At 47.9% G+C, this 20301-nt stretch overlaps 1 protein-coding gene across 13 annotated transcripts in view; it reads left to right on the forward strand.

Moving 5' to 3' along the window:
* LOC134981001 (zinc finger CCCH domain-containing protein 11A-like) overlaps positions 1-20301 on the forward strand; it is a 144063-nt gene that overhangs the window by 112240 nt on the left and 11522 nt on the right. For 8 of the 13 annotated variants that reach the window (XM_063948069.1, XM_063948074.1, XM_063948072.1 and 5 more), the window contains 3 exons: positions 4016-4174; positions 5868-5948; positions 8170-8244. In XM_063948069.1, coding sequence (XP_063804139.1) covers positions 4016-4174; positions 5868-5948; positions 8170-8244 — 315 coding nt within the window. The remainder of the gene's footprint in view (positions 1-4015; positions 4175-5867; positions 5949-8169; positions 8245-20301) is intronic. The other 5 variants (XM_063948073.1, XM_063948080.1, XM_063948071.1 and 2 more) reach the window with 4 other exon arrangements.

A 20301-nucleotide genomic window follows, 5' to 3' on the forward strand; every position in this document is an offset into this window, starting at 1 on the left:
TCAGCCATGACTAGTGGCAGCAGCTTCAGCACGAGGTGGAAGTCGATCTTGATCTTTCCCTATTTTTGGAACCTCAACATTTTTGTTCTCCATATTTTAATAGGCACAACTAAAAGGCACCTCAGGTAAACAATGGAGATGGATGGATACTAGTATACTTATGGATGGACGAGCGACTGCCGACACAGAGGTAGCTACAGCCGTGGACTACCGTACTGTGTCTGCTGCTAATATAGACTGGATGATAATGAGATAAAATTAAAATATATATATATATCACACTAGTACTGCAGCCGAACAGGTATATATTATGTAATGACGGACCTGCTGGACACTGTCTGTCAGCACTGCAGACTCCTAAAGTAAGCTACTAGTATCAAGAAGATAGAAAAAAAAAAACACGGGTAGGTGGTATACAATTATGGATGGACGAGCGACTGCCGACACAGAGGTAGCTACAGCCGTGGACTACCGTACTGTGTCTGCTGCTAATATAGACTGGATGATAATGAGATAAAATTAAAATATATATATCACACTAGTACTGCAGCCGGACAGGTATATACAGGTTGAGTATCCCATATCCAAATATTCCGAAATACGGAATATTCCGAAATACGGACTTTTTTGAGTGAGAGTGAGATAGTGAAACCTTTGTTTTTTGATGGCTCAATGTACACAAACTTTGTTTAATACACAAAGTTATTAAAAATATTGTATTAAATGACCTTCAGGCTTTGTGTATAAGGTGTATATGAAACATAAATGAATTGTGTGAATGTACACACACTTTGTTTAATGCACAAAGTTATAAAAAATATTGGCTAAAATGACCTTCAGGCTGTGTGTATAAGGTGTATATGTAACATAAATGCATTCTGTGCTTAGATTTAGGTCCCATCACCATGATATCTCATTGTGGTATGCAATTATTCCAAAATACGGAAAAATCCCATATCCAAAATACCTCTTGTCCCAAGCATTTTGGATAAGGGAGACTCAACCTGTATTATGTAATGACGGACCTGCTGGACACTGTCTGTCAGCACTGCAGACTCCTAAAGTAAGCTACTAGTATCAAGAAGATAGAAAAAAAAAAAACCACGGGTAGGTGGTATACAATTATGGATGGACGAGCGACTGCCGACACAGAGGTAGCTACAGCCGTGGACTACCGTACTGTGTCTGCTGCTAATATAGACTGGATGATAATGAGATAAAATTAAAATATATATATATTATATATCACACTAGTACTGCAGCCGGACAGGTATATCTTATGTAATGACGGACCTGCTGGACACTGTCTGTCAGCACTGCAGACTCCTAAAGTAAGCTACTAGTATCAAGAAGATAGAAAAAAAAAAACCACGGGTAGGTGGTATACAATTATGGATGGACGAGCGACTGCCGACACAGAGGTAGCTACAGCCGTGGACTACCGTACTGTGTCTGCTGCTAATATAGACTGGATGATAATGAGATAAAATTTAAATATATATATATATATCACACTAGTACTGCAGCCGGACAGGTATATATTATGTAATGACGGACCTGCTGGACACTGTCTGCAGAATGCGTTTATAAAAACACCACACGACGAGTGTTTAACTTTTTCAGGCAGACAATCACAATATACTGGTGGTCAGCAGACAATCACAATACTGGTGGTCAGTGGTCACTGGTCAACCACACTGGCAGTGGCACTCTGGCAGCAAAAGTGTGCACTGTACTTAAATGTACTCCTGCTATAACTGCTCCCCAGTCTCCCCCACAATTAAGCTGTGTGAGCAGTGAGCACTCAGCAGTCAGATAATGATATACAGTATATGATGCAGCACACTGGGCTGAGCACAGATATGGTATGTGTGACTGTGTCACACTGTGCAGTGTGTATCGTTTTTTTTCAGGCAGAGAACGGATTAATTAAACTGGTGGCACTGGTCACTGGTCACACTATCAGCAGCAAGTAGTACTCCTCCTATATGCTCCCCAAAATTTGTGTCTCTCTCTAGTACTCTAGTCACTCTAAACGGAGAGGACGCCAGCCACGTCCTCTCCCTATCAATCTCAATGCACGTGTGAAAATGGCGGCGACGCGCGGCTCCTTATATAGAATCCGAGTCTCGCGATAGAATCCGAGCCTCACGAGAATCCGACAGCGGGATGATGACGTTCGGGCGCGCTCGGGTTAACCGAGCAAGGCGGGAAGATCCGAGTCGCTCGGCCCCGTGTAAAAAAACCTGAAGTTCGGGCGGGTTCGGATTCCGAGGAACCGAACCCGCTCATCTCTACTTTTTACTCCAGAGTTTGGGCTATAAAAATTATTAGAATAATGCGAAGAAGATATTTCAAGCATATTATCAGTATTTTTCATATATTTTATTCAGTCAAAACTCTGGTTTAAACATAAGTATGACAGGAAAGGCTCTGCCTCACCCCTCCGCACGTCACTGGACAATGGGCAACTGCTGTGTGTGTGTGTGTGTGTGTGTGTGTGTGTGTGTGTGACAATGGGTGACTGCTGTGTGTGTGTGTGTATGCACCCTGGATCTCCCTGCCTCACGGCACACTCGCTGTGAAAAGGGGGCGTGGCATCTTAAAGGGGGCGTAGTCACGTGCATGGAGGGCGTGGCTTCGCAGGGATACCGAACTCGTAACTCCAGGAGCGTGCCCAGCATCTCAGTGAGCCCTTCATGCCCACCTGACATTTTGTATCACCTGAACTTACTCCCTAATATTGTCCGTATCCTCGCTCCCATGCGTAACATAGAAACATAGAAACATAGAATTTGTCGGCAGATAAGAACCACTTGGCCCATCTAGTCTGCCCCTTTTTTTTTTTTTTAACATTATTTTTATCTCTAACCTTATTTGATCCTTATTTCTTTGTAAGGCTATCCTTATGTCTATCCCATGCATGTTTAAATTGCTCTACTGTCTTAGCCTCTACCACCTCTGATGGGAGGCTATTCCACTTGTCCACTACCCTTTCTGTGAAGTAATTTTTCCGCAAATTTCCCCTGAACCTCCCCCCCCCTCCAGTCTCAGTGCATGTCCTCGTGTCCTATTGCTTCTCTTCATTTGGAGAATGTCTCCCTCCTGGACTTTGTTAAAACCCTTGATATATTTGAAAGTTTCTATCATGTCTCCCCGTTCCCTTCTCTGCTCCTAACTAATATACATATTGTGATTTCTTAGTCTTTCTGGGTATGTTGTGTGATGTAGGCCATGCACCATTTTAGTTCCCTTCTTTGTATAGTCTCTAATGCATAGTTACCGACATTCTGGCTGCTCTCTGCGGGAGAGAGCAGCCAGGTCGGCTCAGAGGGCGGGCAGGGGAGGCTGTGATGAAGAGGAGGGGGTGGGCCGGAGGCGGGATGGGGGCGGAGCAAGGGCAGGGCCACAATGATGCCTCCTTTAAGCCACGCCCCGCTCTGTAATGCCGCGATCACCGGCATTACACTGCAGGGGGCGTGGCTATGATGACGCGATTCTGCAAGAATCGCGTCATCGACTGCCCGGACCGTCCACTTTACACACTAAGTGGGCGGACGGGCAGGGGGGACCCCCGCGAATCGGGAGACTTGCCTGCTCCCGATTTTCGGGAGCCTCCTGGCCATTCCGGGAGAGTAGGCAAGTATGCTCTAATGTGTTAATATCCTTTTGAAGATATGGCCTCCAGAATTGAACACTGTATTCTAGATGAGGCCGTATCAGGCAATATAGCATACACTTGCTTCGGGCACCACAGCTTCATGCTACACGTCTGCCCCCACCATCTTCCCCTTGTCACTTGTGTCACTCAGGCACAGGTGTCCTTCTGCTGCAGTGCTCACTGTCACTGGATGCTAAATACTGAAATGTGTACAAATTAGAGATTTCCTTAAATGTTTCATTTTTGTCTAATACTATGAAGGAAATGAATATTTTCGGCTGTTGTTACGTTAGTTATACATTTGTAATGACGATAAAACAATGTAAATATACAATGCCACCTCTGCAATGATAGATGTATCGAGCGAGATGACAGAAGAGACAGAGGAAATAGAAGAAACAGAGGAGACAGGAGAGACAGAGTACAATTTTTGGGGACCCCTCCAACCTCCACTCATTATACATCTAACAAACGAGGAGGATGAAGAAGATGAAGTGGAAGAACAGAATGACCGTAAATATAATTAGTCCTATTTACAATTGTATATTTGCTTGACAGATCAGGTAATGGGATTGGTACACATGTAATGTATCATTGATTAGCATTTGAGAGCCCAGGTGTTTTCAGGGGGGGGATCCCGTAAATATTTGCTCATAAATCAGCCCCAAAACCAGGTACAGTACTTAGGGGGTTATTAAGGTTTTTTAGCAAATAAAAAAAGCACACTAATGGGCAAAACATGCTGCACTGCAGGTGGGGCAGATGTAACATGTGCAGAGAGATAGATTTGGGTGGGTTATATATTGTTTCTGTGTATGGTAAATTCTGGCTGTTTTATTTTTACACTGCAATTTAGATTTCAGTTTGAACACACCACCCCCAAATCTAACTCTCTCTGCACATGTTACATCTGCCCCACCTGCAGTGCAGCATGGTTTTCCCCAAACAAACCTGAGTAAGGCCCTCATTCCGAGTTGATCGTAGCCCTGCAAAATTTTGCAGGGCTACGATCATGTCCATAGACAGGCGGGGGGACGCTCAGCACGGGGCTATCCCGCCCCGCTTGTCAGTGCCGACACCCCCCTCCCCCCGCAGAAGTGCGAAAGCATCACACAGCGGCAATGCTTTTTCACTTTACGAGTAGCTCCCAGCCAGCGCAGCTTTAGCGTGCTGGCCGGGAGCTACTCGAGCTACTCGTCGCTCCCCGGCCCGCAGCGGCTGCGTGTGACGTCACGCAGCCGCTGCAGTCCGCCCCTTTCGCACGGTTCTACCAAGCCTGCGTTGGCCAGAGCGCACACGAAACGGCAGCCAAACGCCGCCGTTCCGCCCCCCCTTCCCGCCCAGCGACCGCCTCCGACTGTCAATCAGGCAGAGGCGATCGTAGCGCAGCGACAGCCTTTGGCCGTCGGGCATACGCCGGCGCACTGCAGGGCCGGCACATGCGCAGTTCTGACCCGATCGCGCTGCAGCGATAAACTGCAGCGTGCGATCAGGTCAGAATGACTCCCTAATTCACTAAGGATTGCAAATGCAAAGCTGCTCGCAACAGTTTTGCAAATGCAGTTCTTAGCAATGCAAATGCAGGAGATGGTGCATACAACCTCCTCCCTGAATTTGCAATGCGATCGCATCTCAAAAGAAGAAGCCTCCTTGTACCTAGCTCCTTCTCACCTTTCATTGCTCCCAGCCTCCTCCTTAGGATGGGCCCTCAGGCTCCACCATTCCTGGGAATATCACGAAGAGAAGATCTGCAGGCTGTTGGGAATTGTAGTTTAAAACGGATACATGTTTCACTCTATTTACAGAGCGCAAATCACAGAGCTAGACTACAACTCCCAGCAGCTCCTGCGGTAATAAGCAGTGCACATCCATGATGTAATAGCAGCTATGCTGTACCAGAAGCCTGGTTGGCATGGTATAACTGCTGAGGAGCTATAACCATACAGTACATAAAACAAGATGATGATGATGATGATTCTATCAATAAAATAACCTTTTTTTAACAGCACACACTAAAAAACTCCATTGATTCAGGCCCCCTCGGGATTAGGGGCCCTGAGGCTTAAACTAGATAAGTTTCATAGTAGAGCCGCCCCTGCTTGCAGTGCAGCCAAGGTGCACAGTTACTGAGCTCTGCTCCCAGCAAGAATCAGCACCTATGTGTGTAGAAATAAATAATACAGGATAATATGTTAATTGCACTTAGCAGATGAAGCAGGACAGAGAGTGAAAACGTCTGAGGAAGAGGAGGAAGAGCGAGCAATCATGGCAGTGTTTTATGGAGCAGGTAGAGATATAGATGCTGTGGTCTGTGGGGGGAGCTATAGTATTGCCAGCAAGCATCTACTTTATTACATCACTTTACCACCAGATCAGCAGTGCACAGTGCATCTCCAGCAAACAGTGCCCCAGTCCGGTCCCCTTCCCCCTGCACCCTTCCTGACCAGCTCCGAGTCCCGGCAGCACACAATGGTTTTTATCTTTGAGGCAGAGACAGCTTTGTTTCCGTCTCTACAGTGAACCCCGCCCCCTCATGGACATAATGCGGTGATTTGCGAGTTTATGAAGAAGGGGGTGGGGCCTAATGCCGTGAAGTGCCCACCCCCGTCAGTTACCTGATACTGCTTGTAGCCGTACAGGTGGTGTTTCTCCTGCTGTATCCCCCTCTCTCTCTCTCTCTCCCGTCCCATCCCCCCCCCTCTCTCTCTCTCCCTCCCCTCCCTCCCTGACACTCTCTCTCCCTTTCTCTCTTCTTCCCCCTCCGCTCTTTCTCTCACTCTCTCTAACACCCCTCCCCTCTCTCTCCTGCTCGCTTCCCCTCTCTCTCTCTCTTTCTCCCTCACTGACACCCTCTTACTCTCTTGTTCCTCTCTCTCTCTCTCTCTCTCTCTCTCTGACACGCTCTCTTTCTGTTATGCTCCTCTCCCCCACCTCCTCCCCCTCTCATACTCTCTCTGTCCCTCTCTCTCGCTCCCCCCTCTCTCTCCCTGACACCCTCTCACTTGGGTCCGTGCAAACAAACCCCCTCCCCCCCAAAAAAACACCCAAAAAAACAACTGCTTACCTATCATTAGCGGCAGCCTCTTGCCCCACCCCAGCACACACTGCTGTGGGCTGGGCTGCAGTAGGTCTAGGGAGGCTGCTGCCCCTGAGCACAGCAGTCTTTTTGTCTGCAGGCCAGGGGGAGGGGCCACTATTGCACTGATCGCTCCTCCCCCATGGATTAGAGGGATCTTTGAGGGTTATTCAGTATGGATTGCAGATTCTGCTAAAAAGCAGCTTCACTGCATATGCAGGAGGTCAGCTGCCATTTTTCTCATCGGAGCGGCTACATCTGACATCATGCAGCCACCCTGAAAAGGCAGCCAACCTACCCCCATTTTCCCCTTGCCGCCCCCGCAACGGTCCGTGGCCACTTCATGAACGCCTCTCCCTGTCAATCAGACAGAGACGTTTACAGCAAATGCGACCAGATCACATTGGCTGGTCGCACACATGCAGGACGGGACCTGCGCATGTGCATTGGCACCGGGAACTGGGTTATTGCGGTTGCATCACGATGCGACCTGAATAAACCTCTTTGTCTCCTACTAGTGTAGAGTTTCCCCAATTATGGATATCAGTCTGTAGCCGCTCTGGTTCCCTGGTGATTCGCATCCGGCCTTTTTTATTATGTTATCTAATGTACATTGGGGGTAATTCCAAGTTGATCGCAGCAGGATTTTTGTTAGCAGTTGGGCAAAACCATGTGCACTGCAGGGGAGGCAGATTTAACATGTGCAGAGAGAGTTAGATTTGGGTGGGTTATTTTGTTTCTGTGCAGGGTAAATACTGGCTGCTTTATTTTAACACTGCAATTTAGATTGCAGATTGAACTCACCCCACCCAAATCTAACTCTCTCTGCACATGTTATATCTGCCTCCCCTGCAGTGCACATGGGGGGTGATTCCGAGTTGTTCGCTCGCTAGCAGATTTTAGCAGCATTGCACACGCTAGGCCGCCGCCCTCTGAATTGCGAATAGAAAATTCTTAGCAGTTTCTGAGTAGCTCGAGACTTACTCCTACACTGCGATCAGCTCAGCCCGTTTCGTTCCTGGTTTGACATCACAAACACACCCTGTGCTCAGACAGCCACTCCCCCGTTTCTCCAGAAACTCCCGCGTTTTATCCTGGCACGCCTGCGTTTTTCTGCACACTCCCAGGAAACGGTCAGTTTCCACCCAGAAACACCCACTTCCTGTCAATCACACTCCGATCACTTCAACGATGAAAATTCTTCGTTCTGACTTCAGTAAATCTACTAAGTTTTGAGCTAAAATACTTAGCGCATGCGCACTGCGTACCATGCGCATTTTTGCATTAATCGCTCCTTTGCGAAAATCGGCAACGAGCGATCATCTCGGAATGACCCCCATGGTTTTGCCCAACTGCTAACAAAAATCCTGCTGCGATCAACTCAGAATTACCCCCAATATTTGTCATATAAAAAAATCTGATTTTCTATCAGGAAATATCTTTGAGGAAAATTACACATCTCATAACAAGAGTGCAGAGGAAGAATCTAATATATGCAGTGAAGCAGGTAATATAATGACTAAATAGTATAGCAAATATCTAGCAAACACTGTGGCAGATGTATTAACCTGGAGAAGGCATAAGGAAGTGATAAACCAGTGATATGTGCAAGGTGATAAAGGCACCAGCCAATCAGCTCCAATATGTAAATTAACAGTTAGGATCTGATTGGCTGGTGCCTTTATCACCTTGCACATATCACTGGTTTATCATTTCCTTATGCCATCTCCAGGTTAATACATCTGCCCCACTGTACCAGGGGATGGATGGACGACATTTCTGCCAACTTGGAAACAGTCAAACATTAACAAACTCATAACATTTCTGGTTTTCTGGTCGCTGATTACTACCTATGCCATAGGTCAGGGCCGGATTTGTCCTAAGCTGAGACGCATCAGCACACACTGACAAAGTGGTTGGGCTGCCTCCTGACACCCAATCTCTTTATGATCAAATGTGGGCAGTAATAGCCAAATCTCATGCATTATAATGGACAATGGGGGGGTATTCAGATCTGATCGCTAGGCTGCTAATTTTGCTGTCCTGCGATCAGATAGTCGCCGCCTTCAGGGGGAGTGTAAATTCGCTGTGAAATGTGCGATTGCATGTGTATGCCGAGTTGCGAAACTCCAGTTTGTGCAGTCTGTGCGCAACCAAGGACTTACTCCTCCTGTGTGATGAGGACAGGCTGATCGGGGGCTGAGGTGACATCAGACATCCTCCCTGAAAACGCTTGGTAACGCCTGCGTTTTTCTGGACACTCCCTGTAAAAGCTCAGTTGCCACCCATAAATGGCCTCCTCCTGTCAATCAGCTTGCGAACGCCCGTGCGAACTGATTTTTTGCACCATCCAGTTGCTGACCAGCGATGCCCGTTGTTGTCCGACGTGCGTGCGCATTGCGGTGGATACGCATGCGCAGTTAGGACCTGATCGCCCGCTGTGCAAAAACGCAGAGCAGCGTTCAGGTCTGAATCACCCCCAATGCATGGGAACCTCAGCTTTGCATACATCTCTGAATTAGGCCCATATTACAGAGGTTTAGGTGTGCATAATGAAGTCTTGCTACAGCACAGTGCATTGCAATACTGAATATAATGTTTCCAGCTGTATACCATACTAGCCTACTCTCCTGGAAAGGTCGTAAGGCTCCCGAAAATCGTGTGGCACTCCCGGCCACCGGGGACGTGAGCAAGTCTCCCGTATTCTTCTGCCCCCCCCCCACCGCCCCCCACTCACCGCTGCCTGCAATCCAGCGGCAGGACAAGTGGGCGGGGCGATGATGCAATTCACTCTAAATCGCGTCATCGTAGCCCCACCACCCACTTTACAATGACAGTAATTTGGGCATTGTAAAACGTGGGTGGGTGGGGCTACAATGATGCGATCGCATCACCACCCACCGACCCACTTCCTCCACGCGCCCCTGCTGTGTGACCTGACTGCTCCCTTCCAGAGGGAGCAGCCAGAAAGTAGGCAACTATGCTGTATACTGGTTTCACATAGACACATCTTAAGTGTAGCTTAAATTAGCCATGGGCTGTTTTGCAAACATCGATATGTGGTGATCAACAGGGGCAAGAGATGTGTGCCGCCCATTTTTGCTGGTTTTGTTTTTAATTCGTCAGAGTGTTTTGGGGCCTAAATCAGACCTGATCGTAGATGTGCGAAAAAAATGCACATCTGCAATCAAAATCTTTGACATGCAGGGGGACGCCCAGTACAAAGCAAGTCCGCCTCGCATGCCAGATCCAGCCCCCAACCCGCAGACATGCGAAAGCATCGTACAGTGGCGATGCTTTCGCACCTGTCGAGTAGCCCTCTGCTGTGTAGGCACGCAGCTGTCTGCCATGTTTAGGGTCACAGCGGCTGCATGTGATGTCACCGTCCTGCAAACGGTCCAGACATGCCTTCATTGTCCAGACCCCCCTCCCCAACGCAACCACAAATGCCCCCGACCACCCTACGAGCACCTCTGACTTTCAGTCAGGCAGACGCAATCACACATGTGAGATGCCATCACATCTAACTGTGTATGCACGCGTAGTGCGGCTTCTGCGCATGCGCACACTTCACCAACCTTCTGCCTGCGAATGCTGCCACTGCAATTTCCAGGTCTGAATTAGGACCTTGCTTTTGCATAAACCTCCTCATTGGTTTTGGTTTTTATTTATTTTTTTATGATAAAAACAGCTAAAATAAATCATGTTAGTTTGGCAATCCAAACCTGAAGTTCAGATTTAAAATTAAATTCCAAACTGTGGGAAGATTCTAACCAGGATTCGGTTCAGTTTAGATTCACATAGTTTGGGTGGGTTTGGACTTCTGGAGAAACGAATCGCACATCTCTAGTTTCCAAATGTTTGATTTTAGAGCAGGTGTGCACTAGAGATGAGCGGGTTCGGTTTCTCTGAATCCGAACCCGCCAGAACTTCATGTTTTTTTTCACGGGTCCGAGCGACTCGGATCTTCCCGCCTTGCTCGGTTAACCCGAGCGCGCCCGAACGTCATCATGACGCTGTCGGATTCTCGCGAGGCTCGGATTCTATCGCGAGACTCGGATTCTATATAAGGAGCCGCGCGTCGCCGCCATTTTCACACGTGCATTGAGATTGATAGGGAGAGGACGTGGCTGGCGTCCTCTCCGTTTAGAATAGATTAGAGAGACACTTGATTTACTAATTTTGGGGAGCATTAGGAGTACTCAGTACAGTGCAGAGTTTTGCTGATAGTGACCACCAGTTTTATTTATAATCCGTTCTCTGCCTGAAAAAAGCGATACACAGCACACAGTGACTCAGTCACATACCATATCTGTGTGCACTGCTCAGGCTCAGGCCAGTGTGCTGCATCATCTATTATCATAATATCTATATATAATATTATATATATCTGTCTGACTGCTCAGCTCACACAGCTTATAATTGTGGGGGAGACTGGGGAGCACTACTGCAGTGCCAGTTATAGGTTATAGCAGGAGCCAGGAGTACATAATATATTATATAGTGAGTGACCACCAGACACACAGTGCAGTTTATTTAATATATCCGTTCTCTGCCTGAAAAAAGCGATACACACAGTGACTCAGTCAGTCACATACCATATCTGTGTGCACTGCTCAGGCTCAGGCCAGTGTGCTGCATCATCTATATATATTATATATCTGTCTGACTGCTCAGCTCACACAGCTTATAATTGTGGGGGAGACTGGGGAGCACTACTGCAGTGCCAGTTATAGGTTATAGCAGGAGCCAGGAGTACATAATATTATATTAAAATTAAACAGTGCACACTTTTGCTGCAGGAGTGCCACTGCCAGTGTGACTAGTGACCAGTGACCTGACCACCAGTATATATAATATTAGTAGTATACTATCTCTTTATCAACCAGTCTATATTAGCAGCAGACACAGTACAGTGCGGTAGTTCACGGCTGTGGCTACCTCTGTGTCGGCACTCGGCAGCCCGTCCATAATTGTATATACCACCTAACCGTGGTTTTTTTTTCTTTCTTTATACATACATACTAGTTACGAGTATACTATCTCTTTATCAACCAGTCTATATATTAGCAGCAGACACAGTACAGTGCGGTAGTTCACGGCTGTGGCTACCTCTGTGTCGGCACTCGGCAGCCCGTCCATAATTGTATATACCACCTAACCGTGGTTTTTTTTTCTTTCTTTATACATACATACTAGTTACGAGTATACTATCTCTTTATCAACCAGTCTATATATTAGCAGCAGACACAGTACAGTGCGGTAGTTCACGGCTGTGGCTACCTCTGTGTCGGCACTCGGCAGCCCGTCCATAATTGTATATACCACCTAACCGTGGTTTTTTTTTCTTTCTTTATACATACATACTAGTTACGAGTATACTATCTCTTTATCAACCAGTCTATATATTAGCAGCAGACACAGTACAGTGCGGTAGTTCACGGCTGTGGCTACCTCTGTGTCGGCACTCGGCAGCCCGTCCATAATTGTATATACCACCTAACCGTGGTTTTTTTTTCTTTCTTTATACATACATACTAGTTACGAGTATACTATCTCTTTATCAACCAGTCTATATATTAGCAGCAGACACAGTACAGTGCGGTAGTTCACGGCTGTGGCTACCTCTGTGTCGGCACTCGGCAGCCCGTCCATAATTGTATATACCACCTAACCGTGGTTTTTTTTTCTTTCTTTATACATACATACTAGTTACGAGTATACTATCTCTTTATCAACCAGTCTATATATTAGCAGCAGGCACAGTACAGTGCGGTAGTTCACGGCTGTGGCTACCTCTGTGTCGGCACTCGGCAGCCCGTCCATAATTGTATACTAGTATCCAATCCATCCATCTCCATTGTTTACCTGAGGTGCCTTTTAGTTGTGCCTATTAAAATATGGAGAACAAAAATGTTGAGGTTCCAAAATTAGGGAAAGATCAAGATCCACTTCCACCTCGTGCTGAAGCTGCTGCCACTAGTCATGGCCGAGACGATGAAATGCCAGCAACGTCGTCTGCCAAGGCCGATGCCCAATGTCATAGTACAGAGCATGTCAAATCCAAAACACCAAATATCAGTAAAAAAAGGACTCCAAAACCTAAAATAAAATTGTCGGAGGAGAAGCGTAAACTTGCCAATATGCCATTTACCACACGGAGTGGCAAGGAACGGCTGAGGCCCTGGCCTATGTTCATGGCTAGTGGTTCAGCTTCACATGAGGATGGAAGCACTCAGCCTCTCGCTAGAAAAATGAAAAGACTCAAGCTGGCAAAAGCAGCACAGCAAAGAACTGTGCATTCTTCGAAATCCCAAATCCACAAGGAGAGTCCAATTGTGTCGGTTGCGATGCCTGACCTTCCCAACACTGGACGTGAAGAGCATGCGCCTTCCACCATTTGCACGCCGCCTGCAAGTGCTGGAAGGAGCACCCGCAGTCCAGTTCCTGATAGTCAGATTGAAGATGTCAGTGTTGAAGTACACCAGGATGAGGAGGATATGGGTGTTGCTGGCGCTGGGGAGGAAATTGACCAGGAGGATTCTGATGGTGAGGTGGTTTGTTTAAGTCAGGCACCCGGGGAGACACCTGTTGTCCGTGGGAGGAATATGGCCGTTGACATGCCAGGTGAAAATACCAAAAAAATCAGCTCTTCGGTGTGGAGGTATTTCACCAGAAATGCGGACAACAGGTGTCAAGCCGTGTGTTCCCTTTGTCAAGCTGTAATAAGTAGGGGTAAGGACGTTAACCACCTCGGAACATCCTCCCTTATACGTCACCTGCAGCGCATTCATAATAAGTCAGTGACAAGTTCAAAAACTTTGGGTGACAGCGGAAGCAGTCCACTGACCAGTAAATCCGTTCCTCTTGTAACCAAGCTCACGCAAACCACCCCACCAACTCCCTCAGTGTCAATTTCCTCCTTCCCCAGGAATGCCAATAGTCCTGCAGGCCATGTCACTGGCAATTCTGACGAGTCCTCTCCTGCCTGGGATTCCTCCGATGCATCCTTGCGTGTAACGCCTACTGCTGCTGGCGCTGCTGTTGTTGCCGCTGGGAGTCGATGGTCATCCCAGAGGGGAAGTCGTAAGCCCACTTGTACTACTTCCAGTAAGCAATTGACTGTTCAACAGTCCTTTGCGAGGAAGATGAAATATCACAGCAGTCATCCTACTGCAAAGCGGATAACTGAGTCCTTGACAACTATGTTGGTGTTAGACGTGCGTCCGGTATCCGCCGTTAGTTCACAGGGAACTAGACAATTTATTGAGGCAGTGTGCCCCCGTTACCAAATACCATCTAGGTTCCACTTCTCTAGGCAGGCGATACCGAGAATGTACACGGACGTCAGAAAAAGACTCACCAGTGTGCTAAAAAATGCAGTTGTACCCAATGTCCACTTAACCACGGACATGTGGACAAGTGGAGCAGGGCAGGGTCAGGACTATATGACTGTGACAGCCCACTGGGTAGATGTATGGACTCCCGCCGCAAGAACAGCAGCGGCGGCACCAGTAGCAGCATCTCGCAAACGCCAACTCTTTCCTAGGCAGGCTACGCTTTGTATCACCGCTTTCCAGAATACGCACACAGCTGAAAACCTCTTACGGCAACTGAGGAAGATCATCGCGGAATGGCTTACCCCAATTGGACTCTCCTGTGGATTTGTGGCATCGGACAACGCCAGCAATATTGTGTGTGCATTAAATATGGGCAAATTCCAGCACGTCCCATGTTTTGCACATACCTTGAATTTGGTGGTGCAGAATTTTTTAAAAAACGACAGGGGCGTGCAAGAGATGCTGTCGGTGGCCAGAAAAATTGCGGGACACTTTCGGCGTACAGGCACCACGTACAGAAGACTGGAGCACCACCAAAAACTACTGAACCTGCCCTGCCATCATCTGAAGCAAGAAGTGGTAACGAGGTGGAATTCAACCCTCTATATGCTTCAGAGGTTGGAGGAGCAGCAAAAGGCCATTCAAGCCTATACAATTGAGCACGATATAGGAGGTGGAATGCACCTGTCTCAAGTGCAGTGGAGAATGATTTCAACGTTGTGCAAGGTTCTGATGCCCTTTGAACTTGCCACACGTGAAGTCAGTTCAGACACTGCCAGCCTGAGTCAGGTCATTCCCCTCATCAGGCTTTTGCAGAAGAAGCTGGAGGCATTGAAGAAGGAGCTAAAAGGGAGCGATTCCGCTAGGCATGTGGGACTTGTGGATGCAGCCCTTAATTCGCTTAACAAGGATTCACGGGTGGTCAATCTGTTGAAATCAGAGCACTACATTTTGGCCACCGTGCTCGATCCTAGATTTAAAGCCTACCTTGGATCTCTCTTTCCGGCAGACACAGGTCTGCTGGGGTTGAAAGACCTGCTGGTGACAAAATTGTCAAGTCAAGCGGAACGCGACCTGTCAACATCTCCTCCTTCACATTCTCCCGCAACTGGGGGTGCGAGGAAAAGGCTCAGAATTCCGAGCCCACCCGCTGGCGGTGATGCAGGGCAGTCTGGAGCGACTGCTGATGCTGACATCTGGTCCGGACTGAAGGACCTGACAACGATTACGGACATGTCGTCTACTGTCACTGCATATGATTCTCTCAACATTGATAGAATGGTGGAGGATTATATGAGTGACCGCATCCAAGTAGGCACGTCACACAGTCCGTACTTATACTGGCAGGAAAAAGAGGCAATTTGGAGGCCCTTGCACAAACTGGCTTTATTCTACCTAAGTTGCCCTCCCACAAGTGTGTACTCCGAAAGAGTGTTTAGTGCCGCCGCTCACCTTGTCAGCAATCGGCGTACGAGGTTACATCCAGAAAATGTGGAGAAGATGATGTTCATTAAAATGAATTATAATCAATTCCTCAGCGGAGACATTGACCAGCAGCAATTGCCTCCACAAAGTACACAGGGAGCTGAGATGGTGGATTCCAGTGGGGACGAATTGATAATCTGTGAGGAGGGGGATGTACACGGTGATATATCGGAGGGTGAAGATGAGGTGGACATCTTGCCTCTGTAGAGCCAGTTTGTGCAAGGAGAGATTAATTGCTTCTTTTTTGGGGGGGGGTCCAAACCAACCCGTCATATCAGTCACAGTCGTGTGGCAGACCCTGTCACTGAAATGATGGGTTGGTTAAAGTGTGCATGTCCTGTTTTGTTTATACAACATAAGGGTGGGTGGGAGGGCCCAAGGACAATTCCATCTTGCACCTCTTTTTTCTTTTCTTTTTCTTTGCATCATGTGCTGATTGGGGAGGGTTTTTTGGAAGGGACATCCTGCGTGACACTGCAGTGCCACTCCTAGATGGGCCCGGTGTTTGTGTCGGCCACTAGGGTCGCTAATCTTACTCACACAGCTACCTCATTGCGCCTCTTTTTTTCTTTGCGTCATGTGCTGTTTGGGGAGGGTTTTTTGGAAGGGACATCCTGCGTGACACTGCAGTGCCACTCCTAGATGGGCCCGGTGTTTGTGTCGGCCACTAGGGTCGCTTATCTTACTCACACAGCGACCTCGGTGCAAATTTTAGGACTAAAAATAATATTGTGAGGTGTGAGGTATTCAGAATAGACTGAAATGAGTGTAAATTATGGTTTTTGAGGTTAATAATACTTTGGGATCAAAATGACCCCCAAATTCTATGATTTAAGCTGTTTTTTAGTGTTTTTTGAAAAAAACACCCGAATCCAAAACACACCCGAATCCGACAAAAAAAATTCGGTGAGGTTTTGCCAAAACGCGTTCGAACCCAAAACACGGCCGCGGAACCGAACCCAAAACCAAAACACAAAACCCGAAAAATTTCAGGCGCTCATCTCTAGTGTGCACAACACATGATGGCGGCATGCTTAGCACTTCATACAGCGTAGTGTATGTAATATTTCAGACATATACTTGGCCAGTGATCACAGCAAGCCGTTAGGTGTGACAGTAGGGCAAGCAAGCCTGAGCTGAATGTTTTACTTTCCGGATGTGGGCCCCATTCCATAATCCAAGTTCCCTGCTTTGTTTGGGGTTTCCGGACAACTGGACCACCCTCCCCTGCGCTTGCCTATAATCAGTTCACAATGTTTTGCCATTGATGCTGAGAGGCTGAAGGATTGCTACATCGATGGCAATGTGTTGATAGTAACATTAATGTTAGTGCATCAATGTCCCATTCTTAGATTAGTTTCACAGTAATGGAAGACGTACACATGGTGCCAACACACAGAATTGCTACTGCAGTTAATGGTTGCTTTAACAAAGAAGGATATTAGTCATATTAAAATGCTTTTGATCTTATCTGCCTCAAGCAAATGGAAAAAATAATGGTGGTCATTCCAAGTTGATCGTAGCCCGCAACTTTTTGCTGCTGCTGCGATCATCTAGTCCACGCCTATGGGGGAGTGTATTTTAGCTTAGCAGGGTTGCGATCGCTTGTGCAGCACTGCTAAGCTAAAACAATTTCAAGCAAAAGATGACTAGCCCTATACATACTTACCCTGTGCGACGATCCCTGCGATGCTGGAGCCGGCTTTGACGTCAGACATCCGCCCTCCGTTCCCCTAGACACGCCTGCGTTTTCTTCACCACTCCCCGAAAACGGCAGGCAACGGTCTGGTGACGCCCAGGAACGCCTTCTTTCTGTCAATCTTCTTGCGGTCGCCTCTGCGACCGCTTTCTTCGTTGTCCACGACGTAACCCGGTCGACCGCCGCGCATGCGCATTCCAGACCCGTTTGCACTGCAGCGACAAACCGCTGCGTGTGAATGGGTCGGAATGACCCCCAATAATCTTAGGGGGTAATTCAGACCTGATCATAGCAGCAAATTTGTTAGCAGTTGGGCAAAACCACGGGGGTCATTCCGAGTTGTTCGCTCGTTGCCGATTTTCGCTATATTGCGATTAGTCGCTTACTGCCCATGCGCAAGGTTCGCAGAGCGCATGCGCTTAGTTAGTTTACACAAAAGTTAGGTATTTTACTCACGGCATAACGAGGATTTTTCATCGTTCTGGTGATCGTTGTGTGATTGACAGGAAGTGGGTGTTTCTGGGCGGAAACTGGCCGTTTTCTGGGCGTGTGCGAAAAAACGCTGGCGTTTCTGGGGAAAAACGCGGGAGTGTCTGAAGAAACGGGGGAGTGTCTGGGCGAACGCTGGGTGTGTTTGTGACGTCAAACCAGGAACGAAACTGTCTGAACTGATCGCTATTTGTGAGTAGGTCTGGAGCTACTCAGAAACTGCTAAGAAATTTCTATTCGCAATTCTGCTAATCTTTCGTTCGCAATTCTGCTAAGCTAAGATTCACTCCCAGAGTGCGGCGGCTTAGCGTGTGCAATGCTGCTAAACGCAGCTAGCGAGCGAACAACTCGGAATGAGGGCCCATGTGCACTGCAGGGGGGGGGGGGGTTTGGGGCAGATATAACGTACACAGAGAGTTAGATTTGGGTGGATTATTTTGTTTCTGTGCAGGGTAAAATAGGATTTTAATACCTACCGGTAAATCCTTTTCTCCTAGTCCGTAGAGGATGCTGGGGACTCCAAAAGGACCATGGGGTATAGACGGGATCCGCAGGAGCTTGGGCACACTAAAAAGACTTTGACTGTGTGTGAACTGGCTCCTCCCTCTATGCCCCTCCCCCAGACCTCAGTTATAGGAACTGTGCCCAGGAGAGACGGACATTTCGAGGAAAGGAATTTTGTTAAACTAAGGGCGAGAAACATACCAGCCCACACCACAACCATACCGTACCACTGGATCAGCAGGAATACCAGATAACAGTATGAACTAACAACAGCAACAAGCTGAACATAACTGCTACACAAACCACGTGTAACCGAAACCAACCAGTAACAACTCAACTGCAAGGAACAGTCCGCACTGGGATGGGCGCCCAGCATCCTCTACGGACTAGGAGAAAAGGATTTACCGGTAGGTATTAAAATCCTATTTTCTCTTACGTCCTAGAGGATGCTGGGGACTCCAAAAGGACCATGGGGTCTATACCAAAGCTCCAGAGTGGGCGGGAGAGTGCGGACGACTCTGCAGCACCGACTGAGCAAACATGAGGTCCTCATCAGCCAGGGTATAAAACTTGTAGAATTTAGCAAAAGTGTTTGAACCCGACCATGTAGCTGCTCAGCAAAGTTGAAGCGCCGAGACCCCTCGGGCAGCCACCCAAGATGAGCCCACTTTCCTGGTAGAATGGGCCTTTACTGACTTCGGCAACGGTAGCCCAGACGAAGAATGAGCTTGCTGAATCGTATTACAAATCCAGCGTGCAATAGTCTGCTTAGAAGCAGGATTTCCAATCTTGTTGGAAGCATACAGGACAAACAGAGCCTCTGTCTTCCTAGTAAGAGCCTTTCTGGCGACGTAAATTTTCAAAGCTCGTACAACATCAAGAGATTTTGGGGCCGCCACAGCATCCGTAGCCACAGGCACCACAATAGGCTGGTTAATGTGAAACGAAGAAACCACCTTCGGCAGAAATTGTTGACGAGTCCTCTATCCAAATGGAAGATCAAATATGGGCTCTTGTGAGACAAGGCCACCAACTCGGACACTCGCCTCGCCGACGCCAGAGCCAAAAGCATGACCACTTTCCAAGTGAGAAACTTTAACTCAACCTTACGCAAAGGTTCAAACCAGTGAGACATAAGAAACTGCAATACTACTTCAAGATCCCACGGCGCTACGGGCGGCACAAATGGAGGATGGATATGCAGCACTCCCTTCACGAAAGTCTGAACCTCAGGAAGGACAGCCATTCCTTTTGAAAGAAAATAGATAAGGCCGAAATCTGCACTTTGATGGAACCTAATTTCAGGCCTGCATCCACGCCAGCCTGCAAGAAATGGTGGAAACGACCCAAGTGAAACTCCTCCGCAGGAGCTGCTTTGGTTTCACACCATGACACATATTTCCTCCAAATACGGTGATAATGTTTCGCCGTGACGTCCTTCCTAGCCTTAAGGAGAGTGGGGATGACTTCCCCGGGAATACCCTTCTGAGCTAAAATCTGGCGTTCAACTTCCACGCCGTCAAACGCAGCCGCGGTAAGTCCGGAAACAGGCAGGGCCCCTGCAGTAACAGGTCCTCTCTTAGAGGAATCGGCCAGGGATCCTCCACTAACAATTCCTGAAGATCCAGATACCAGGACCTCCGTGGCCAATCGGGAACGATGAGTAGTGCCTGAACCTTTGTTCGTCTTATGATCCTCAACACCTTTGGAATGAGAGGAAGCGGAGGGAACACATACACCGACTGAAACACCCACGGAGTTCCCCGGGCGTCCACTGCACAGACTTGGGGGTCCCTTGACCTGGAATAATACTTCGGAAGCTTCTTGTTGAGGTGAGACGCCATCATGTCTATCTGAGGAATTCCTAAATGCCTTGTCACTTCTGCAAATACCTCTTGATGAAGAGCCACTCTCCTGGATGGGAGATCGTGTCTGCTGAGGAAGTCTGCTTCCCAGTTGTCCATGCCCGGGAGGAAGACTGCTGACAGAGCGCTCACGTGCTGTTCCGCCCAGCGGAGAATTCTTGTGGCTTCCGCCATTGCCGCCC

This window comes from Pseudophryne corroboree, chromosome 12 (assembly GCF_028390025.1).
Source record: "Pseudophryne corroboree isolate aPseCor3 chromosome 12, aPseCor3.hap2, whole genome shotgun sequence".
NCBI lineage: Eukaryota > Metazoa > Chordata > Amphibia > Anura > Myobatrachidae > Pseudophryne > Pseudophryne corroboree.